This window comes from Scomber scombrus, chromosome 1, assembly GCF_963691925.1.
Source record: "Scomber scombrus chromosome 1, fScoSco1.1, whole genome shotgun sequence".
NCBI classification, from domain to species: domain Eukaryota; kingdom Metazoa; phylum Chordata; class Actinopteri; order Scombriformes; family Scombridae; genus Scomber; species Scomber scombrus.
The window spans coordinates 35,846,644-35,872,506 of NC_084970.1; the positions used below are offsets into that span (position 1 = coordinate 35,846,644).

Here is a 25,863-nt window from a genome sequence, read left to right on the forward strand (position 1 = left end):
CAAACAAAACCGAATAGAGCCTTTTATTATTATTATTATTATTATGATCATGATTACTATTATTATTGTTTTTAACTTTTGTCCTGGAAGACACCAATGTCTGCTCAGGAAACTCGTTTAGTGATGATTGACAGCTCAAAAATCTATCCCATTAAACCCTGTGAACATTTTTATCACATTCACTGCTGAAACTGCTGAGCAAGAGTAAGACATTCTTCTCATTAGGGAATGTATTATGGGTCCCAAAGCTACCTAATATGCATTTATATGTATGCACATGTACTTCAATTTCTCATTAAAGGACATGTGCCTACAGTATGTGTTTGCTTTAATGATGGTGATGGAGATGCTGATGGTTGGGTGATGTGTATGCAGTAAATGCAACATTTCATCATAGGTTCAGCATTGGTGCCATCTAGTGGATAAAATATTTTTAGGTTTAACATGAACTTGACTTAATACAGGGGACACATGCACGTTTTCATGTATAAAAAAATACTTTTATTATAGTCTGTTGAAGGTATATAATATGTGCATTAGAAAACAGTCCTATTGTGACAATATTAACAAGTACAATTAAAATACATTAATTTTCATCAATGGCATCTGTTTTATTTCAATTAAAATACATTATCACTTTTTACTCAGACTTAGTCTGTAATTAGTTTATCAGACACACACACACACACACACACACACACACACACACACACACACACACACACACACACACACACACACACACACACACACACACACACACACACACACACACACACACACACACACACACACACACACACACACACACTTATATTACTTCTTACTTTACTTCCATGTCCCTTCTTTCTTCTTTTCTTCTATCCTGCATATTTCCAGATTTCCTTCATGAAATCATGAAAATTCCCTTCAAGTAAGCTTAAACTTGACTCTTCTTCACTGTCACTTCTGATATCTGTGTACATTTGACTTCTAATGCTTTTCTGCATATATTTCATTAAAAATGAGATGGCAGATGTTGTGACATTACTTTTATAGTTCTGTGAATGACTTCTATAATAATCCTTACTGTAATCATAATTTTTTAGCACCCTGATGACTTCTGTTACTCCATAATTCCAGCATTGCTGAGATAAAAGTCTGAGTGTCGCCGGTCTGCTGGATGAACTGTTGCAACTTACACTGTCGCAGCTCCTTATTCAGGGCTTGAATCAACTTCCATCTGTCCTAGAAGATGCAGGGAATACTGTATTACCAACATCACCAATTTAGGTTGAATACATCCTGTAGGCATGCAGGATAAATTGAAGTTGAGTCATTTTTCTATACTATGCACTTCAGATGGATATCAAGACACTCACTATGTTATGTGAATAACTATTAGAAAAAAAAATCAACAAGGAATACTTTCACACATCCTTTTCCTTGACCTGTGACTTCCCTTCAAATTCCACATACTGTGAAGATTTCACAGGCATTTATTTGGGTCTGAACCTTTGCTGTTATAAATGCTGATTCAAAGTTTTAGAGAAAAAATAAATAAATGAAGGAGGAATTATACCTGTAAGTTTTCCTCCAAAGTTTGTAGCTCTCTCTCCGTGCTTGACAATGATGCATCCAGCTCTTCTGCCTGCTGTAGGCGGTAGTGGAGTTCCTGCTTCAGAGGTCTCAGGGTCTCCTCCAGTTGCGGAGCGCCCACCGGTGGGCTTTGTCTGTAGGCTGTGGGTTGCATGTCCTGTTCTAGATGCACAGAGCGGAGTTCAAGCTCTTTGATCTGATAACTGTGATCATCCACTGACGAGTGTATCTGATGTAGACGTCTGTGCATATCTGTTGAACAGTATTAACATTATCTGTTTTAGAAATGTCAGAAGATAAAGAAGATAAAGAAGTCACCAGCTTAAAACATTTAGAAAATGTAAACAGGTTTGAAAACATACCTTGTTCTCTGCCAATCTCTTCCTGTAAGTCTTCCTCCCAACGCTCTTCATGAAACAGCTCCTCCTCGTTCAATCTTTGTTGCTGCTCCAGTTCGTCCAGTAAATCAGTAAGGTCCAACGTCATATCAGGAGCCACAGCAGATGACCGCTCCTGCTCCCACACTTCTGTCTCTCTTTCCAGAGCTTCAAGCTGAATCTCCAGATCTTGTAGCATCCTCTGTTTTTGCAGAACCTGCCTAAACACCTCCTCTTTGAAGGAGTAAGAAGGAATCGCATTCACAGAGTTGGGAGGGTCTAGGAAAGAGACAGGGGAAGCCCGTGGCTCTGGTGAAGCTCTTGGTGACGGTGACCAGACTCTCTTTGATTTAGTCCTCCTTGGTAATGTTGAGGCACCCAGATTGAAGGTGAGGGACTTTTGTAGCACCCTGTGTTTGAGGCTTTCTGGCTCCGGTCTAGGCAAAGGAAGTCTTTCTCTAGTTGGTCGGTCTTGACCATCACTGTGACTGGGACCTTTCCACCGCAGAATGAACTGGACCTCTGTAGCCAGCTGTCCCAACTGAGCCAGTTGCTGCAGAGGACAGTCATCAGCAACTAGCTGTCTCTCTGTCTCACGTCTTTTCAAGATAAGAATGTAGCGACCTGTCTGACCTGTTGATAGCAATAAAGGTTTCCTATTTACTTTATATACTGTACAACAACTGTAAAGGGTAAGGCAAACATATTCAGCAGTTTACAATGTTGCCACTGGTTTTGTGTTAAAAAATGTTTGCTTTTTTGTTTGAGAACTGGTGTGCCACAAAGTAACTTGCAGAAAGCAAAAAAGTTTCAGCCAGTCTCCACCAGAGAGTAAAGTGAAAATAAAACTTTTGTACAAAAGTTTGTACAGAGGTTGGTGCAAAGGAAAGGAAAGGCTGTAGGTTAACTGGAAGTTTGACCTGTGTGTGGTGTTACAGGAAAACTAATGTGTCAAAAAAGGACAGTATTCATCCTATGAATGCTCTCATAAAAACTGTGTGAGCCAAAATATGTCAGCATAAAAGCTTAAAAGTAATATCAGAAAGACATACAAGAAAAGCAAAACCAAAAAGGTGTTTATTGAATATGTTAACGACTTTGTCTTATATGAAGATAAAAGTGACTCACCCATTGCTTGTGCCAGAGTTACGACAACATCCTGACAGGAAGTGTTCAGTGACAGGCCGCACACCACTCTGACCACACCCTCCACCCACACCTTCAGCTCCATCACTTACACTCAGCTCCACCAGTGACCTGCAAGAAAACAGATGAACATTCGTAAACTGTACTTTTAATCTTAGTTGGCATAATAATAAAAATCAATCAATCAACCAATCAATTATTTTTATGGTTTGTTAAGACAGTAACAAAGCATCTCAGTACTTCAAAAAAGCACATCATGACATTACAGTCACAACTGAAAACAATATAAATAAACAACTCTGCTGATTTCATATGTCTCCAAATTTCAAATCAACTGCTCATTGTCTAACGAAGTGACAAGAACTAAGAAGTGAAAGGTAATTGGTCATTCCATTGCAACATCAGTGCCATTTTGGACTGAAGAGATAAACCAAAGAACTTAATGACACTAGTGACATAAGATAATATACATAAATGGCCTCCATAAGTGACTGATTTGTAACGAGATAAATTCATTGGAGCTCAGTTGTCCCACTTTACCCAAATCCACCTTATTGCAGGAACATAGAAAAACGGCGGCAGCGCTACTACGGCGCCATCTGGCGGCGGTAGTCAAAAATATAAAAATCAGAGTTTCGTCATGCCTCTTCACTCTTTGCGTTTAGAACGTGCGCACTGTCGCTTTAAGAACTGAGGTAACGGTTAGCGCACGCGCTGCAGAGAGAAAGAGAGGCGCGTGAGAGACGCTAGTTGCTAGGAGACGGAGTTACACGGCAGCTAGAAATCAGCTAATTTAAGCTTATTAATATGTTGGGAATGCCAAACGTTGTGATTTTGAGTCCAATTTCTGTTATGCGGGTGAATCCTGTTATTTGGTCGAGTTTTGAACAAGGACATGGTGAGTTTCTCATAATGTGTCTGTATTTTTTGTCAGTAACTAAACGAAAACAGCGTGAGTAAGTTTATGTTGTATATTTTATCATTTTTTCTTCTGTGTAAAGTGCTGGTAGCTGTTGGACATATTCAAGCTGGGCCAAGTCAGTGATGGCAAGGCAGCTTTATTTATATAGTGCATTTCATACCCAGGGGCATTTCAATGTGCTTTACATAAAAACAAACATTTAACAGTAAGAAACTGGAAACAAAGAACATAAAACATAAAAAATAAAAAAATGTTGCCGCTGTTACAGAGTGTGGCACCAGTTAAATGTCAATTAATCTGCATGTGAGTTAGCAGAGTGCTTAGTTTAACCACGCACACCACACTTCAAAGCAACCCAGTGGGGAAAACGTTCACATCAGTCTCCTAATTGTTTTTTCGAGTTAAATATATTGGCAATTTAATTATTTACTCCTTGCTGTAAAGAATGACTGTTGCAGAAGTGTCAACAAGTGTTGAAGTATTGCTTAAACAATAAAATCCCATGTCAAAACTAATTCAGACGATTCAATAAACTAAAAATGAGATAAACAATGACTGTACAAGCCACTAAGAAAATTTAAAACAATAAAAATACTATATTTAGGCTGATGAAAAGACTAACAGTGGGAGTCATCTTAGAATAATGTGTGATTAGTCCCAAATCTAAATTATGTGTGATTTTGACATTATTTTATCATTATGATTATGATGATTATTACATTTTTGGATTTTTTTATTGTTAATTCATGTGTAAGACTAAATGATGCATGTGTAGTGCATGTGACAATATTGAGCAGCATGTCAGGTGTTTTATAGTGAGGATTAATATTTGCATATGACTGCTGCAGGGTACAGAAAGATGGAAACCGTGGGAGGAATCATGACGCATGAACATCTACAAGACCTACGAGAATCTACAGGTAAGGTTCAAAACCCTGAACTGTAGGACTAGACCATTTATCAGTAGTTGATCAGATGGACTGTTCAAGCCTTAATAAAAGGCATTCATATGTAGAGTTTGAGTTTTTAAAAAGAGTTTGTGCTGTGGTTTTACTTTAATGTTGATGTTTTTTATATGTGGTACATTGGTGGTTACTATAAAATCTAACTAAAGCTGTTTTACTAGTGAAGCTGAACTAGCTAAAAGAACAACAACTCAGTTATCTCCAACAGAAAGAAAAAAACTACATTTCAATTTAAAGGAGACTAAATCAGAAATATCACTTAAACTCAACTATGTTTTAACTAAACCAAAAAAGATATTGAGAAGTCATCATGTTATAAGAATAAAGTTGTAATTGTACAAGGAATAAGTCATAATGCTCCAACATACTACTACCACACTTGTTTCTGGCAGCCTTTCTAATCATAGACATTGACGAGATCTAATGAGTTGTAATTCTATTTCAGTGCCAATAACTTGTGTGTTGAGGGAACCACGTGTCTGCTGTGCTTCAGGCGTTGTTTCAAAACACGTCAGGTAATGTGACTCACATACTGTATCATGTAACTGGTGTCATTTACTACCAGTATCCTAAATGCTATGATAATAATCTGCTTATTGTTGAGACCAGTGACTCCAAGTCATCCAGATAAACTGACAAGTGAGGATGACAGAGAACTCTTACCTGTTGCGTAAGAGTATTAAAACAGCAGAGTATTAATACAAAAACACTGCATTAGTTTGCTCTTACAATATTGCATTTACTTAACCCTTTTTCTTGTAAAATTATAACTTCATTCTTGTAATATAATGACTCTTTTCTTCAAATTACAATGTTATTCTTGTGGTATTATAGTTATAGTAGTATTTTAAATCACCACTACAGTGGCTCACAAGGGTCCATGGAAAAATGTTTGGGTAAGATTTGGGTCAACTGAACCTTTAAAAATCTTTTTAGTTGGCCAGTGCAGATATTGCCAGAATAATCAAATGAAATGTTGGTAATCAGCAATTGCTATTATGGTAAATCACTTTCTCATGTTTCTTTTCCCATACAGTATACAGTAATACTATAACCTTCCTCCTGGGTGATGTAAGAAAGTTGAGCCAGCCAGAGAGTGGTATAAGATATCACTCTTGTGGTGTTAGCACCCAGATTATAGTGTGAACTGACACCCAACACAGATGTTTAGGAGTTTTCTCACATACTGAATTCCACTGAAAAAGCACACAGATAGGCTGTGTGCAAAAAAGAACATGATAACATCCAGTACAGCAGCGAAAGACAAAACAAACATTTACTTTTGCTGATCTGGAGAAACCAGTTCTGACTAACAAATTCTAAGACCAAGGTGGGAAGAAGCTTTTTTCCTCAATAATGGCTGGAGTTACTGGTTACTGTACATATAATATTTGATTGGACCATAAGATATCATCAACTGGGGTTAAATGTAGACCATGCACTTGTCAAACAAAAAACAGCTCACAGTAGATATGCTGTGAAAACTCTCAGAGCAGTTTAGGTAAACCAATCTCTAATCATTAACCAAGTACATGCAGGTGTTTTTCTGCTCCTGTCGACTGAAACTGACTGGTACTTAAAAAATTCAGTGCAAAACTCAAAATTGTGAATTAAATTAAAATAGTACATTTCAATAAGCATCGACTAAACAAATCATATTAGATGTTGACTCATTAGCAGACCTCTCAGCATTGAGCACACTTTAAATGTTTACTTAGAAAATGTGTTCTTCCTGATGTCTCAAGTGATCATTCTGTATTGTTCTGAATGAAAAAAAATGATAAATCTATATATATATAAATGCAGTTGTACTTCATTGATATTCTTAGAATCTCTACACTATAAAAAAAAGTTAACACGTACTTTGTTAAAGCACCCCAAAGACAAAAAAACCCTTTGTGACGAAGCAAATTTATTTTCCTTGTGTGACAATTAAGTGATACATTGTTCCAGTGCGCTTAAGAAGGTAAAATAAGACGCACATGATAAATAAGGTCACCTGACAGTGTAAGACATCCATTACATTTGCAAAAGACAGTGGATGCCTAAAAGGGGCTTTAGTTCATGCCATGTATTTGCAGTTTTATTAATGAAGTATAGTATACATTTTGCACAAAGAAACAGGTTTTAGTGTGAAAGGTGAAGGTTTGTGTTTGTCCCGTATTTGCAGGAGTAGACAGGTTTGCTGAAGCAGGAATGTGGCAGGAGGTATGTGTGGGTGGACTCAGACTCCACCCACACATACCTCCACTCTCTGTTTACTAACTTCCACCCTTCAAAATGAGTTTCAGTATCACCCTCATTCAGAAAATAATCAATGGGAACAGTAAAACTATTGCTCCAAGAAATGAATCTGTTTATCTTGAATTTCAGTCATCTTTTGAAATATTTAAGAATTGAAGTGGTTGACATGGTGTTCCTCATTTTCCTGATAAAAATAAATGTCCCCTCATAAGATTTTTTTCTACAGTGATTAAAAAAAGTCAAGTGTAAAGTTAAAAAAGTCAACTATTAACCTCCTTAGTTTCAGTCATAGAAAAACATCTCAATCCAAAGTTTAAGAATTGCATTTGCAAGTGTATTGTCTGTTATAAATTAACTGTATTATACAACTCAACTACAGTAGCTTAAATCTCTCCCATCAGTGAGCTCTAAAACAAGACTCATTGTGATAGAGGTTTTATTTTTCTTTAAAATGTGTCAAATCTCTTAATAGTAATGAAGGTACTCTGCCAGTTAAGTAAATAAGCTCTGATGGCATCATACACAATATGGTATTGATTATGAATGAAAACAAATGAAGATAATGAAGAATGGCTTTGCATGCTAGATTTTAACAAAAGTTCAAAGTAACAAAGCCACTGTTCCTTAGGTTAAAAGGAAAAATCACAAATTAAATTGTTTACCCTTTTCACTCCTGAAGCGCGTACTCATTGGTTTTGTTTATATTCTATGAGATAATAATTATCATGAATATAACCACATTACAGAGCTGTTAAAGCTCAAGAGAGAAATATTAATACACTTACCTGTTTGTTCAAGCTTCTTTCCGTTTCATTGATGTCCTCGTTCTTTCTCTCTGCTTTGTGTTCAGGCTGGTGAGAGGCTGAGCAGCTGTCACACAGACACTCACCTACAGGCACACTTCAGCTGAGGAGCAGGAATGAAGCTGTGGAATGCCGCTCTTCTGGGTGTACTGCATGAAAAGTGATGTCACTCTCCAAGTGGTGGGAGGTAATTAAGTACTTTTACGTATAATTGTAGCTGTTTCTTTTACATATAGACTTAACATTCACTGCTACTCACAACATATCACAAATGTCATCCCCTTCTTTGATTTCTTAAATCAAGTCTCTTTTCCTTTCTTCCCTTCATGAACATTCCCAAAACTTGAGACATGTTTTCATCTATAAACAAAACTAAAGTATTTATCTCAATCAATAGTTTTACCCTTAATGTGTCGTGTACATTTTAGAATATTTTTGAACACTTCACTGAAGAAAAGGATTGAACGCCAAAGCTTTGTTGTCTATCTTTTTTGACAAAATTGTAACATAAAAGGTTGGAGTACTTTTTCCACTACTGCCTCTGGCTCTCTAAACAGTGCTGTCACTGTGACACTGAAACCAGGATCCTCCCACTATGTGTAAAAGATAAAAACTGAGGGGAGTGGCTCCTGCCGCCACCCTGCTCTTTCTCTAAATCTCCAGCATTCCACTCTACAAGTTAAGTGTGCATGTGTCTGTTTGTGCTGAGGATTAACAACTCTCTCCTCAGCTGGTTCTTGTCAGCTGAATTTAACTACAGCAAACAAAGACACACGCGCACACACACACACACACACACACACACACACACACACACACACACACACACACACACACACACACACACACAAAGACTACTGGGGACAGATAATGTCAAGCAGTAGTGTCTCATGCAAAGTGTGCATGGATTAAGTTGAAGATACAATATGAAACTTCTGGGAAAATATTTTTGTTGAAATTTGCCAGAAGCATATATTGGCACCAACAGAGATATTCCCATCTAAAGTTGTCTACTTTGGCCTCGCCCTTCTAGCCAGTCAAAGAAGTCCAAATTTGGGGGCGTATGTGAACACGCTTCTGGGCTTCTTATACCATGACTACTCCTTCGTACCGGTGTTTCAGTTTAACTGGATTTAAATTATATGATATGATATCCGCGTGCATGATGCTGTGGTTGCGACGGTGATCTCATGATGTTTGAAGCAAGGATGACGGAATGGCAGTAAGTATGTGACTATGTCTGTGCCTGTTCAAAATACTACAATAAATAGTTAGATAAGTGTTCTTGTCAGCATCAACATTTGTCAAATATATGATTATTACTCTGATGTCAAACTGATTTATGAAATGTTCATCCTACAGATATAGAATGTAGTTCAGTGTATAAATTGATGGTCTCATTATATTTGTATTCATCTGTGTATTGTATCTCTGACATCACAGCAATTTTCTGTACTATCAAACTCAATCATTGATATTAGAGGACAGGAAGGACAACAGGGACAGTAATTAGATAATTCTAGACGCACAAGTGGAGAAAACAATCATATAGGCATGAAATTGTCTATATAAGTTTGGTTCGGTATGCTCAAAGATCTACTATTTTTCAGTATCAGGGTTAATTTGTATGAACATGTTTGCACTTTTGAAGTTGTTATCCATTTAGATTGCTTAGTGTCCTCAGTGCCAATCTAAGAGGGTCAATAATAAGGAAAAGAGGGCACATAATATAATTGAGGTAAAGAGCAATGACATATACTGTCAGCTTTTAAACACCTAAAAAGTGATGTAATATTCATATCCTTTCGTTTTTCCTCCAAGGTAATAGAGCCTGTGGAACTTGTAGTGATGGTCATGGTTCTTTATTTCACCGAATGAGAGGCCACTAAGCAAAACAGATGAGGTGACAAATTGTGTCCTTGATTTCCTTTACAAATATGGTGCACCCAACCGACTGTCAACACACCAGGGCTCTGAATTTCAGAATAAGGTATAGTACTGATGCTTATTAATTATCCTGCTTGCTCATGCCTGTTCTTGAATTCTGCAACTTCTGTGACAAAGTCCTACAGTTGAAAAGTTTGCCTGTGTCTCAGTACCAAAAAACAATTGACCACAAAACACAGCCCCTATTTTCTGATGTCCCTCAGAGGTACCAAAGGAGTTCAAAGTAAGATGCTCTAATATTCTCACCATAAAATGTTCAGATTAACATCCAGTTATAAGATTAATTTCCTGACTTTAATCTGTGTTATTTTTGGCACGTTACAGAAGACAAAGTCAACAAACTACTGCTCAAGGAGAATATTTGGAAAGGCCTCAAAGTGAAATAATCAGTCTTCAGATAAGTGCAGGACAGCTTTAAAAAAGTCAAAGAAAAGAAGAGAGAGGCCAGGTGGAAGTGAGACATGCTGGGACGCTTCAAAATCATCTCTCTTGATGGTAAGAGTGCTCATTTGGTGTTAAAAAAAGGGGGGGGGGGGTCAAAATAAACATTGATCTCCTCACCCATTACTTCAAGCTAGAGGAGAAAAGCAAAGTGTCCTCTGACTGGTCCATCACAGACAAGTCTACCTTATACACAAACCTTAACAAACATAAAACTTCATTACACCAAATGCTTTCAAAATCTTCTAAATTAAAGCTGTGTAAATAAAGGACACGTGCTAGACAGTGATTGCGTGTACGAGAGCGAGTGTGTTTGTGTGACTGAGAGAGAGAAAGAGAAAGAGAAAGAGTCCTGATTGGTCTGTGTTGTTTAGTAGACCAATCACATCGGTGGCCTATGTTGGTTGTGTTCAAGTTAATATTGCTTTCTGTACATGCTAGTGAGAGATGCTGCAACAGCAGAAGGGGCTCATAGACTTGTGGAGAGCGGGAGAGAGCATGTTCCCCGTGAATTGATTAAACTGTGCGCAATATCTGCAATCTCAAATTCTGGCCCTTTATTATTTATTACAAGTGAGCAAAACATTCAGGTCTCAGAAAAACTTGAGATGGAGAATTGTTTGCAGAGCAGCCTGCTGATGCTAATATGAACTTGAATAAGTGATGATAAAAATAATTACCAGTATCCTCATACAAACTGGGTATTGTTTAAATTATCTTATGTTTTATTTTTTCCTGATCTAAAATGAATGAGATTGACAATGAAGGAGACTGAGATTGTTGAGACTGAACAGATGCATGAGTGAGCAACACTTATTCTCACACTGATAGATCTAACACAGGAGGTATTAATATATCTTTAAGACTGTACTGTCTCTGATTTACCTCTTAATTCTCCATTTGAAAAGCTGTATTTTAGATTTGACACTGGTGCCCTCATGTGGTAGAAGGCTGAACTGCTCAGCATTGTAGACTATCACTACTTCTTTCTTGCATTCACTGTGCTCTTCAAATGGTGTATGGTGAATGCTCAATTATGCATTCATTCAAGTGCCAAATTAACAGTGCATCGATTGATGTTCACTGGCTGATTAAAAAAGTTGGTATTAAAACATTCAACAGCATAGGGGTTTTTGTCTTTTAGAAAGTGTGACTGTTATTGTAAATATTCCACAGAAAATACAGTAGAAAGAAAAAAAGTCAAATTTGTTTTATTGAAATTCTTTCCAATCCAAAATGAGAATATGTTCTCTGGATTGTCAGAGTAGGTGGAGACATTGATTTTAAAAAGACGTGAAAGTGTTCATCTTTTAAATTTAACTTTTTAATGCATGTACATTGTATTTGTTTGATGGGAAAATAGTATACAAATATCTCAAACTGTGAAGATGAAACCAAAAACAAAGAGAGATGTTCTAGAATGCAACAATAACCCTCCAAATACCAGTATACCACTCTGTGAATCATATTTTTTAACATTGTGTCTTAATTTTACGCAATTTAAATCTTCACAATGTAATGCACAATAGAAATAAAGGATCTACTGACAGCTGGTAAAGACTGATACCATTGTTGTCAGTAGTGCAGTGGCTTTGATCACAGCTTTAAAAACACAAAACTAAAATAATACATTTGTGGAATTAAACTTAATACTCAATATTTGTGAACTTATCAAATAAGAAATTGGCAATAGTGTCCTAAAGTTATAGTTTGGTGTCAGTTTTATTTCTACATGTGGTGGTTTTATGCATTAATTATTTATTACTAAACATACTTGCAACATGATCTTTGTACATACAGTATATTATCACTATCACTTATCATTATGCACATAACTATACTGTATGTCAACATGTAAAAAGAAGAAAAAAGAAACACTGACAAAGTTCAACTTCTTTGTATCTTGTTTAATTCATTGTGTCTGAAAACATGTAAGTCAGAAGTTCAACATGATCAACAGACCAGAAGATGCCACATTATTCCCACAGTTGGCTTGTTTAGACAATATTTAAACATGAGCTGAAAGATCAGTTACAACAACATAAAGACTTCTTATTCACTAACTTTCATCAAATACTTTAAAAGATCAAATGTTTTGCATGTTCCTGTTAGAAATGAAAGTGTAAAAATATTAAAGAATAGTGATGACATGTTAGAAAACATGTTTCACATGGTCTTTGTACTTCATCATCATCATCATTTTAGTTACTATCATTATGTGCATAGTTGTACTCATTAAAAAGTAAAATGAAAAAATATAAAGAAACGATAATATTTTCAAAAAAAACAAAACAGTTTTCTGTCAAAAATAATGAAAAAAGTTAAAATGTTAAAGAATAAAACTAAAAAGTAAATAAATTATAATTATAAATTGTATACTGTAGGCCTTCATCATCATTATCTTTAGCACATGTCATTATGTACTTAGTTGTGTTAAAAGATGAACATAACAAAATCTTTGTACTCATTAAAAAGTGAAATAAAAATGTTTTAAAAAACTAATACAGAAATAATGAAAAAAGTTCCACATTAAAACATGAAAGGATGTCTCAGTATTAGTTCATGAATCAAAAAGTAATTTATATCAACATGAACACATTTGAACTGATGACAATTCATTTACTCTGCAAGAAAACATGAATAACTTCTTCATTGTAGCATGTTATGATCTGTAAGAAATGTTAAAGAATAAAACTATAATGTAAATAATAATATATAATGTAATAATATAAATGTAAAAAGTAGTAAAACATGTTTCAAAACAGCATCTCATTACATGGCCTAAGAACTACATACTGTAGGCCTTCATTATCATCATCATCATCATCACCATCATCATCATCATCACATGTTTAATTAAAATAATGAAATAAATAAGAATAAATATGGTAAATATTTTAAAGTGTGAGTAATTGTTAAACTGTGAACAATGAATGAATCATGCTGACATCATTGTCATCATCAAAAAACAAAACATTCGTATGATCACAAACCAAAAAGTAAGGACAAAAACATGATAAACATCATCTTGTTTTTTTACACAATCTTTGTTGTTCATCATCATTTTCTTCATTATTATCATTATCAGTCTGTATCAGTTTGTATTATTTACAAAGTAATTTACATTTAAAAGAAACAAAAATAAAACATGTTTTAGGTAATGTTAATGTTTCAGCCAAGCTGATATTCTTAAACAGTATTGATCAATCTTGAACTTAAATGATTGAATTTAGTGATCTGACCTGATGAAAGCTGTAAGTGTTTAGTCACCTCCTGTCCTTTTAGTCATTCGTTAATTTTTGTTTAAAAACATTTTGAATATTTTCAAACAAAAACATTTTTGTTTTTATAGACATTTTTATCTTGTTCACTTTCTGTTGTAGGCATCTTTTAACCCCTTCAGTGCTTGTTCCTTTGTGATTTTCCTCCAGGCATCTGGAACATCAGCTGGCTTGGCCTCATATTCTTGAGCAAATCTGTCATTGTATTGTACCAGTACATACTTCCAATAGTCAGATGCATCTATGCTGGAATCTGGAGGAATGAGCCAGTCTGGATAGTACTTGATGTAGTCTTTGAAAGGATGAAGCTCCTTTTTAGTATCTGTGTTTCTGAATCTAGTTTCACTTTGCACAGAAGTTGTACACAGTGTGGGAACCAGCTTCTCAGTGTCATCATACCTGTATCTACCAAGACCTTGTGGTCGATGCACAGCTGCATGATGCTTATCGTGTCCTTTTCCTCCAGCCTCACAGGGAACTTTACAAAATGGACATTGCTGTCCACAACCAAACACTCGCTTGAAAAGCTCATCCTGTGGTTTGATTGGAAGTTTGTTCAGAGTCTCAGTGATGTTTTCAGACTTTGAGAATTCCTCCTGAAGCTGTTCTTTCATGTCTTCTATTGACATGTTGAGGCTGTTGATAAATGGATGACATGTGCTTTGGATTTGAAACAAGGTGGTTTTTTCATCCTCCTCTGAGATTGAGATGTCTTTAATCAAATACTTCCGCATGTTGCTGATACTCTCTGTTATGCTTTCACTGTTGTCTGGCAGTTGAACACCATCTGGTCCTTTTGTGGCCTGCTCTAATGCTGCTGTGATTTTATCAACTATGACTTTGAGGTACTTCTTCTTCAGTTTGCACAGCGTTTTTTCATTTGACATTTGCTTGTGGATTTGCTGAAGTATCCAATCCTTAACATATATTTCATAATTACAAATGTACTTGACAAAGCTGTTAAAGTCATCATTTTCCAGCAACTCTTCCTGAATGTTGTACTGGAAAAAGGAGCGGGAGCTGTACTCTGCTGAATGGCAACCTGTCAAAATTTCATCCACAATGTCTATTCCCAAAGATCTATTGATGAATTCTTCCACCGCAGGTTTGATACAACATCTGACAAAATCATCTGCTTTGTGCTGACAGTGATCTCTATCTTTGTACAAGTCAAGAAAATCTATCAGGTATTGAGACTTCTTCTTCTTCAGCTGAATTTTAGGATCTTTATCTGACAGGTATTTTTGGTGCATTTTGAGAAATTCCCTTGAGGCAATGCCACAAATGTGAAGTTTCAGGTCAATCTCAAACTTTGCATTTGTATTGTGATGCTTGTAACTTTGTAGAAGGTATTCATCTATTTTTTCAAGAAGATCTCTTGTAAAAGAGTCTTGGTAATCTGTGTTTGAATTTGCTTTATCAAGCACAAACCGTGTACAAGACTCAATGACTGTGTCAGCAAAGTTTTGCAGATCTCCTAGTCCCGTAAACCAAGATTTAACTTTATTTAAAAATGAGTCTAGATGGTCACGTGTGCTTTTAAATGGATTCTTTCCAAACTCCTTCAGGTCTTTAATATTCTGCAATTCCTCATTAACATTCTGATTTGAGAAATTCTTTCTTAACTGCTCCAGGACACATGCAGCAATATCTCGCTCTTTCAGGCCAGACACATTTTTAGTGGCTTCAGTCCACATCTTTTCAAACTCGTCTGTCAGCTGTTCATCAGATAGTGTGGAGCCTTTACAGTCACTCAGCAGCTTCATGACTTTTTCTTCAATCCTGCCTCTGTATCTTCTCTGAATGTCTTGAGCCTTTTTTGAACTTATTTTTAGCTCAAGAACACAGTCCAGTTTATTGTTTGCTGAATATCTGATTTCATTTGCAAGACTACCGATATTTTTGAGAAAGTCGGTTTTGTATTTTTCTATCATATTTACATTCTGGTCTTTCTTTTTGTAGTAGTTTGTGAGTTTCTCCTTCATTTTTCTGTCTTCAGATACTATTTCTTTTGACACCTCTGATTTTTTTAATTCAACCAATCTGCTCCAAGTAAGAATATCAGATTCATTGTCAGAATTTAAGATTTCCACCTCTGCTTCTGTTTGCCAGGAGAGGATTTCTTTTCTGAACTCCCATTCCCATTGACTGAACTCTTTGCAAAGGTTGTCGTAGGCCTGAGCCACAAGAGTGTTTCTGAAACTAAAGATGAAGTTCTCATATTTCACAGCTTTCCAGAGACTTTTAATCCATTTTAGAAACTCTGGGATCTGTGAGACTTCATTGCTTCTGTCTTCTGTCACCAAAACTTTTTTCTTTAACTCTGCTACAGCTTCACTGTAACCTGTGCTCACTGGTGCCATCGGAGGGATTCCATGCCAGAGTCCTGGGATGTTCCAGTTATTTTTGTCCATGTCATAGTCCAGCACATCTGTGAATGCTTTAATAGAAGGCTTCTTTTCCATTTCAGCAGCGATTTGTGTCACTTCATTGAGCTGGTCCAAGAGATGCTTTCTTTCTGTTATTGTCTTTGCATGAGCTGAAACTTCAGAAACATTTTGGTGCACAAAATGACAAACTGGCTTTTTACCAATTTCCTTCATTCTCAAGAAAGCATGAGCTGCAATTTCCAGGATGTCTTTCATTTCAGTTGAGTTTTCCATGGCAATGTTGATAATGGTGACATCACTTAAAGCAATGACAAAAGTTGCCATCTGGTTGTCATGCACATAACTTTCCTTTAGTTCTGCCAGATCAGGAGACTTTAGACCCTCTGTGTCGATGAGAACTATAAAATCACAGTTCAACTCATGTTTCATATCCTCTCCAACTTTGAGGAAGAGCATATAAGCTCCTCTTGTGCATCTGCCGCTGCTGACAGGAAACTGCACACCAAACATGGTGTTGAGGAGTGTTGACTTCCCTGTACTTTGAACACCCAGCACAGTCAGTACTAACAGTCTGCTCTGTTCTCCAACCTTCTTGTGAAGCTCCATCAGCACATCTGTCACCCATCTCTCTGGGATGTTGGAAGCATCTCCATCCAAGAGCTCTAAAGGAAATCCATCCAACATCATTTCAGCAGCCAAACCAGGGAGACAAGATATTTCATCAGCATGTTTTCTTGAGCCATCAATTGAGAACTCATAGATGAGTCCCATCTCTCTCATGTAATGCTCTACTCCTAACGAGCTTTCCAGCAAATCTTTATCTAACTTTTCAATGAGTTTGATGTCTTTGGTGTCTTTTTTGTCACATTGCTCTTTTAATTTGTTGCGCAGCTCAGACAGTTCGCTCCGTGAATGTGCATTAAGCTTAAGTTTCATCCACTTAAGAAAAAAATATCTTTTCTCTTTGTCACTTGTGGATACGGTTTTAATAAAACTCTCCATTCCTTTAGAGAGTTTTTGTTTGCTTTGCTCCTTCCTAATTTTATCTTTTTCATCCTGTAGCTGGCATTTATACTCTTCAAGGCCTGAGTCACCAGATTTTAATCTACACTCCTCCTTCTCTAACTGTGATAACCTTTTCCAGTTATCTCCCTGCAAAGGAAGTTGTTTTTTCTTGTAGTCTGGTATAGTCTGAACACCAATTCCTTTCACAATCTCCTCAGCTGTTTTCTTTTGTTTTTCACTTGTGATTTCATCCACAGATAGACCAAGCTCAGTAGCTAATTTATGCATATTGACAATGTTAAGTGTGGCTGATACATCTGGCAGTGAGGTTTTGATGGCTGTACAAAGTTTCTTTGAAAACTCTGCAACATTTACACCTGAGTTTTTGGTTTTCACTTGGCTTTTTGGTAGCTCTAATTCTTTCAGTGTTTTCTTGACAGACATCATGTCCTCTCTAGAGTTGTCCTCCTTGCAATTAACAACAAAAAAAAGTTTGCATTTCACATCTTGAAGAGAAGTCAGAATCTTGTGCTCATTTTCTTCAACTTTGTCCAGGAACACAAAGGTAGCAGTTGACACTTGAAAAAGAAAATTGAATTGTGCCAGTGACTCACAAATGTCTCCTCTCAAATTGGCAAAGGCAACTGGTCCTGGAAATATGTCAAGATTTTCTCTGCCACAGGGAAGGTACCAGCAAACCTCAACTGAACCATTGGCAATTTTTCTTTCAAGTGATCCTCCTTTCATATCTCTGTGTATGAAGATGTTGTGATTCTGTTGGCCACGACTGAGAACATGATTCAAAACCTGTGACTTGGAGAGACTACAGTTTTTCAGCCTGACAAAGGTAAAGAATGGTATATTTGCTTGAACAATGTTGTCTTCAACAAATCCTCTTGATTCAGATAAATCCTGTGGACGCCACTCTTTGACGATGTCTCTCAGAGCCCACAGCATCAGGGTAGACTGACTGTTATTGACATGAGGCAACAGCAGTGGGACAGAAAACTGACACATTGACATCTTGAGGGCCATTTCCTGTTGCAAGAAGCTGTCAGCACAAAGAAAGAGTGCAACTATGAGGTCGAGAGGGTTAACCTTGTTGTCTGCAGAGTCATCTGCAGTGTCCAGGTCAAAGTCATACAGATCACTGTTTTCCTTCTTTTCATCATCATTGTTTGATACTTGTGTACAGTTTCTGCATTCTGCATTGATTTGAAAGAGTTTCCTGAGAAAGCACCATGGTATTTTCTCCAATGATTCAGCAGTTTCATCATAAATATTGTTTTTGTTGATTTCCAAAAGAGAGCGAAGAGTGAGCTTGTTGGGATAAAATTTCTCCAGTCCAAGTTTTGAGAGAAAGTTAAAAAGAGCTGGGAAAAAAAAAAGAATCACTTGTTAGAATTGTCAGAAAAAATGAACACCCTATAAAAAACCCACTTTACATGTCATCTTTATTTGTATATCACTGACACTTAACTGTTAGTGATATACATATACCATATGGAATTATTATTATATGTATATTATGAAATAGTCTTGTTACACTCATTAAATGCCTTGACAACATTACTTGATAAAGTAAATAAATCGGAGAAAGGTAAATTAAAGTATATTCATATTCCTAATTTCCGCCCTGTTGTTACCCACTGTGTTTTCTGTGATGGGTTTCTATTTCATTTATTCTTACCTCCTTGTGTGTTATTGTCATTTTGAATGAAAAGTATTGCCATTCACATCCATTGCACTGAGGTGACAGCAAAAGTCTATCTTAAAATCTTAGATGATAAAACTAAACTATTTGCCTGGCTTGATTGATTCATGCCTGACTGAAGGATTTTGAATGTGTTTTCAATGTTATATTGGAATTTAAGTAGGACCTGATTTGATCCAAAAAAAGGCCCAAAGATTGTGTTTATTTGTTAAATGTGTTGTTTTCTGATTCATTGGCATCTTTAATATTAATATGTGTTATGAAATGCAGTTGGGTGTTTGATTTGTAAATGTGTTTTATTAAATGTTATTACTCAGTGTATATTCTAATATGTACAGAAGATCAGTTGCATTGGCCTGTCCTCTTTTCTTTGTATTTTTCTTCTAAAAAAACAAAACATGGTGCTTTATCTGCAACACATTTTTTTTACAAATATGGGATGACACACCAGTGTTGAAAGGGTTTGTTTGGATACCCGACAGATCCTATCCTGCTACTAAATGATATGCGCAAAACAAAGCAGGATGATGGTGTTTCCAACTTTAGCTTTGTTTACTTATTTTAACGTGTGTATACCAGGAATAACTCATAATGTGAGGACATAAATCTGTGTGGGGACTCACCTCCCTTTAGGGACAAAAATCTAGTCCCCACTACATAAATCATGACATTTTAGGGTGAAGACTTCGGGTTAAGTTTAGACTTAGGGTTCGGAAATTAATGTAAACTAGTGCAGACCATAGTTCAACATGTGTCTATTCTGAAACGGTGCCTGTTCCATAAATGCCTCACATGGATGCTATTGGTATATGCTACATCTACCAATAGCTGTTCCCATAAACACCTCACACACAGAAAATCAAGATATGCTACAATTGTGAGCCAACATTTTTTACTGGATTAACTGTAATCCTGTTCAAAATGTTCATGACACACCCTGTTTATGCATTCATACCATGTTTTGTTCACATCTCACGTGAGTAGCAGGAACAATATATCTTAAATTTGAATTGTTACAGATGTAATCCCCCTTCTGCTGCAATTACGGAATGGTGCTATTGACTTCATAGGCAGAAGAAGAAGCAGAAGCAACGTTGTTTTAGAAGTATATTATACATTTCTCAAGAATGCTTTTTTGACAGCTGCCGCTAGATGGTGCTACAGTAGCACTGCCGCCATTTTGGTCTGAAAACACCATCACATTCATTCAAATCCATGACATCTTGCACACCAAAATCCAAAATCAGCAAATTAACAGAACATTTCTCACAGTAAGTCATCTGTAAATTGTATGACACTTAGGGCCTGATTTACTAAGATCCCAAATAAAGGGTACTAAATTGCGTGCACAGTGCAATAGATTGCGCATTTAGTTTGCGTGCGTTGCAGTGATCTACAAAGAATAACTGCATAAATGAAAATAGGTGCAACAGGTGCAGACAGCAGTATTTAAATGATGTTTTGGTGTCTTAATGGAGAGTTTGGACGAGCAGAAAGCTGCAAGCGCAAAATGAAATGTGATCAGGTTCTAGTCATTTTTGTCTGTCTCCTCGTTTCCACAGTAACAGATGGTGAATACCTGCCCTTCTTATTGATCTTGATTTTAAGCAGCCAACTCACGACTGGCCAGGGACAACAGCTAATTCTGGCATATTAACAGATATGTTTATTAATATGCACTGTCCCTGACAAATAAACATTGCGTCTATACATTTAAAAAAATGTATAGACGCAGTTACTGTCAGCAAAATTACCTTCGAGTTTGGTAAATCACAATGCATGTGATGAATAACATATTTGCGTTTTCTCCTCCCTGTATTTTGCACACTGGGGTTGAAACGCCTCATATTACATTCATTACGGTAAACATACTAAATGAATTGCGCGTATTATCTTCCACAGTTGTAAGACGCAAACCTCAGTGCACTGCGTTAGTAGATCAGCTTGCACATTTTTTTTGGGTGATGTCAAGTTTGCACACGTTTTTACACACGCAGACCTTTAATATATCAGGACCTTTCAGTATACTATTTTGCTTTGTTTGTTTACTTCTTGCTTCCCGGTCGCTATTGTGCATGTGCAATAACTTTGACCTTGGGTCAGGACCCATTTTTCATATCTAAAAAATTGATGATTGCAAAACAAAGTTAAGCAATAAGGCTTTTATTAATGATTGGGTCTGATTAAACGTTTTTTGTTCATTAAACTTGAATTTGAAATTGACCATCAGGGAACTAAAATCACTACAGGCTACTTCTTTTTTTTTTTTTTAAGTTAAGACATTTACACTCAAGTGGGTGCTTGTCTGAATTTAGCTCAGATTTAACATCCATATCAACACATACCACTTTCACCTCGTTCACTCTGAACTGACACTGAAGAAAGGTTTAGCTCACCAGCAGATTGTCCATCTTTAAATGATACATAGAACTCCATAGAATCAGCACGGTTCACAGACACACAGCTGGGTAGATGAGAGGTTGATATCTGCTTCTGCTGATCTGGGCTTCAAAACAAACAGAGATGTGAGTATAAATAATGATGGAGAGATGATTTGTATCATGGACAGTTAAAGATTCTCATCTCACCTTTGAGCTTTTGTCTTGCTGTCATGAGTGGTTTTGGAGGAAGTGTTTTCCTCCTTTTTCTTCATAATGCAGCCGACACCTTCACACAAACACAACAAGTAGTATAGTAGTGATTCCACTGTCCATTAGATTTGATAAAACACGATGTGTTTTGATCTTCACACAGCAGAATATAAAGATGCTGTTATTCACATTATTCACGCTCCATTTGTCAGGTACTGGTGTACACAATGTGACAACTATGGAGTGTATTATAGACAAAACAATCATAGAAATATGCAAAATATGATTTCACAACATTTAAACACTACACCCTTAAAAAAACCAAGACAGACTTTTGTCCCATCTCGTAAAGATTAAATCATTAGTTAATGAGAAAATTCTGAACAATTACCTAAACTAACTTTCATTTCACTTTCTCCAGCTCCTACATTTTTCATTTCTCCTACATTTAGTATGACATTTATTTCATATTATACTACCATGTGACCTATCCTCCTGCATGTGGAGAACAGGTGCTGTTGTACTGAATGTAGTAGCAGGCTGATGCTGCTTGTCAAAAATACACTAAATATTGAACTCTCACATCTATCCTTCAGGTCATTAGACTGTACAACAAAAGGCTTGCTAGGACAACATAGATTCTATTGTTCATATTGTTATTTTATAATTATGTGAAACATTTTCATTCTGCAATAATCTTTATTGATCAACTTTTCATACTTTTACTTTTTTACTTTTTACATTTTTTTATTTTATCATCTTACTTTTTTATGTTTAATCTTTTTATGTTGTTTATGTTTATGATATGAAAACTGAAACTTTACATTCTTTTATTGATCACTAAAAAGAATCTTTAACCTTAAATATTGCTGAATCAGTGACGCCAATAAACAGAAACTTCCAGTAAGAAGAATGGATCTTTATTGTTTTTGTCGTTAACTGAAGTGGTGTGTAAAGAAGCAAGCTAGTGTAAAAACATTTCCTTAAGCTGTAGAACTAAACTGTGAATGAATTGCAATATGGTATTTCATTTATCTTTTATCATTTTTCTAAGGAAGAGAATTAGAGTCACATGTGAAAAGCTTGAGTTTGGAGATTAAAGTCAAAACTCAAATGTTTCCCATGGCTCTAATCCTCCTCTGTACTATTCTTTAGTTATATTCTAAATTAAAACCTAATCTGTCAAAACACATTCAGTTCAGCACCATGCAGGTTTTTTATGACTTGTCTTGTTCATTGTATATAGTTCAGCACACTAAACCTGCCAACTCCCAAACACACACCAGCTTATACCTGTGTGTGGCACATTGTGAAAGAACCATCACACTCTATTCACAGACAGTTCGATCCTCTGCTATCAGGTCAGAGGTTTCATAGCATCAAAGTGATAACCAGAAGACTGAAAACAAACTGAACTGAAAACAGTTTCTTCCATCAGACTGCTGAACAGTAGCTCCTTTTCTATCTGTAGAAACAACAGACTCTTCATTTGCTTGCTTAAATCTGCATGTTTCTTTTTACCCCAGGATCTTTATTTAACTTTAATATTTATCATTTATTCTATTCTTGTATTGTCCTTAATTGAAATGTCTGTGTTTTTAATGTTATTTAAGTTATAACTCCTTGTACTTTGATCCTCAAAGAAACATTCTTGCATCACATCTTGAAGAAATGTATAGTAAAAATGACAAATTGATTTGATTGTGTAGTTTATGAATTTAGATCATATGACTTACATCATGTGTGCTGACTATCAACAAGCAAAGAACTTTTCTAAAATATAAAACTTAAGGCTCCAATATAAATGTTAATGATTGAATGACTTTGTGTAATGTGACATACGTTATATATTATCCCCTGACTCTGCAGTTCACTTCAGCTCTATAAAGCAATTTGGTGATTCACTTTACAGTTTTAAGATAAGATCATAAAGAAAGTGGAACATTTTCAAGTGTGTTTTAAATCAACAATCAGGTGACCGTATGAACACTGAAAGAGGTTTCAGCGTCATCACATTTTGATGTTTATGGAGTTTCCACTCTTAAAGCTATAATATCATAATTTCTTTGCAAAAGCTGTAGCTGTGTAATGATTCATAAACAAATTACAGTGTGTTGGAGGATAATAACCATAAGTCAATTCATGATTGTAGTGAACCACTAACATTACTCCATGTATGTCAAATTATATATTTTTGGTGAAGCTGGATATAGCACAACACATCAATGACATTACATTGTTGAGGCGTATTCTTTTTCTGGTAAACTATTAAGTTGGCCATTAGCTGTATTATATCAATCACCAGTTATAATTAAATGAGTGTTGAAGTGAAAATGATATAATTCTATCAATTGTAACACCATAACCTCATATATGTTGAATTGTGATCAGATTTAAATATTTAAAGTAAAATTGTCACAGTCAAATGATGTCCAACTATAATTGTTTTCCAATCACAGTATGTAGTTATTTCTTCATATATTATACAAACAGAAACATACAGAAGAGGTTGATAACAGTATGAAAATGATTTGTTGAAGTATTTTAAATTATGTTTTGAAACAATTCCTTGTGAAATGACTGTAAAGGTGCAAGAATAGATGAGTCTGATTGTTACATATTGACAGATATTTACAGCACACTGGATGTTGTTGGTCAAAGGGTTTTAAGATCTAGCTTGCTTACTGCTGAGTTTTAAAGGCAATATAATGTAGTTCAAACTACTAACATAAAACTTCCTTGTGGAATTACTGAAGGTCCGAAAAGCAACTCTATAAAATGGCATAAACTGTGTTATGTTGTAATTAACCAGGCCTCTCTGCAACCTTTCATGAGTCATATTTTATATGTGGTGAGGAAAATTCAAATGTCAGTTGATCTTGAACAGTTGTCCAAGTTGTCTGCATTAGCAATCAAATCTTTAGCTTCTTCTATTAGAAATGACAAAAACCGCAAAGGTGCCAATGTCAGTAACACTGAACGGAAAACTTCATTATATACCAATGACTACATCCTTTTCTTTTACTTAATCAGTAAAAATCTGAAACACAATTCCTGAGTTTAACAAAACTATTTAGAAAAAGTTCTGGATATAAAATAAACCTTAATAAATGTAATTATTGTGTATTAAATATGTAACTATCCAGTTACAAACTATTATTTCAATTGGACCCTAGAAGGATTTAAATAGTCAAGAATTTCTAATACAGCAGATATAATCTTGTTAAGGAAAATCATTATCCTTTAGTAAGTAAAGCATCATTTGATTTAAATAGATGGACTGGTCTATCTTTATACACGGTCGCCCATAAAGTTGGAATAAAATATTTTTAACCTCTTTCCATGAAATGATTGTGACAATGTGATGTATTCTTGATAGATAAAGTGTATATATACTCAAAATTGTATTGATCAATCTCATTATACCTGGTCAAAGGTGATTACTGATGTGTTTAAATAGAAAATAAAAAGAGGAATGTGTCTGACAACAAAATTATTCCAACTTTATGACCGTGTATATACTAGGTTGTTGAACAAGTCACCAGTCAAACAGTCAGCAGAGAAAAATGCACTGACAACATTAGTTTATTGCATTAGATCAACATCATTTAAATTATTTTGTGTGCTTTTCCACCAAATTGTCATATTTTAAAATATTAATATCAGAAAATATATCTGTATTTAGTACTTCAAGGTCTATTCAAGCTACATTACGCAGCTGTAGTATGCAGTGTGACAACCCTTTGGCTTTTTCATGGCACTTAGATTTATGTCTTGCCCTGGGCTGCTGTGTTTGATTTGTCTTTCTTCAGGTACAGGAATATGGGGACTTCTGTCTCTCCTTATCACTGACTCTCCTTTCTACCACAACTTTGCTTTTGTTGCATTTCTCTTTGGCTTATTACACATTCACACATACACTGACCAACACTACTGATCTACTGTCTCTATATTACATACATTTGATATGTTTGGCACAGAAACTGAATATAGTCTTCTTGTCTTTAAATGGTTAAACAATATCTATTTCATTTTCTCAATGCTCATACAATGCAGGAGAATTACATCACTCAGCAAACTCTTAACTTTGAGGTCTGAGCACATATGTGGTAGTGAGAGAAAGAGTGAGTGAGAGAGAGAACGAAAGCAGCAGCACACAAACAAAGGGACAAACAAACCTACAGCCTTAAATGTAGGTAATGAGTAGGAGCGTACCTGGGGGCTTTCGTCTATCTGGGTCCATTGTTGTCCTCTTTTCTCTTCATTCCCCAGCACACCAAAACCTACAGACACAATTTCATCTGTTTTGTTTGACAGTACCAGTTTTGTTCAAAAATATACATCCTTAGCAATCAATTAGTCAGTAACAACTCAACATGTTCCTATCATTAACTGGACACATTTATGTACAACTTCAAATTATATTTTAAAAACCTTATGCCACATTGCAAATCCAATA

At 35.7% G+C, this 25,863-nt stretch overlaps 2 protein-coding genes across 3 annotated transcripts; both read right to left on the reverse strand.

Annotated features, from left to right (window-relative positions):
* Positions 1–852: 852 nt before the first annotated feature.
* LOC133979754 (ras association domain-containing protein 7-like) lies at positions 853–8,099 on the reverse strand. Of its 2 annotated transcripts, none has more exons than XM_062418350.1 (5): positions 8,018–8,099; positions 3,084–3,212; positions 1,941–2,588; positions 1,562–1,830; positions 853–1,227 (listed from the first exon to the last, which is right to left on the reverse strand). In XM_062418350.1, exons 2-5 carry the CDS (start codon positions 3,184–3,186, stop codon positions 1,075–1,077), a joined length of 1,173 nt encoding a protein of 390 aa, XP_062274334.1. In that variant the 5' UTR covers positions 3,187–3,212; positions 8,018–8,099; the 3' UTR covers positions 853–1,074. The 2 variants fall into 2 exon arrangements, with proteins under 2 accessions (XP_062274334.1, XP_062274345.1); XM_062418361.1 differs by having other exon boundaries at positions 1,143–1,222.
* Positions 8,100–13,790: 5,691 nt separating this feature from the next.
* Positions 13,791–25,647, reverse strand: LOC133997118 (up-regulator of cell proliferation-like). Its single transcript, XM_062436682.1, has 4 exons — positions 25,620–25,647; positions 21,402–21,480; positions 21,210–21,319; positions 13,791–18,472 (listed from the first exon to the last, which is right to left on the reverse strand). The coding sequence occupies exons 1-4, from the start codon at positions 25,645–25,647 to the stop codon at positions 13,791–13,793; spliced, it is 4,899 nt and encodes a 1,632-aa protein (XP_062292666.1).
* Positions 25,648–25,863: the final 216 nt, after the last annotated feature.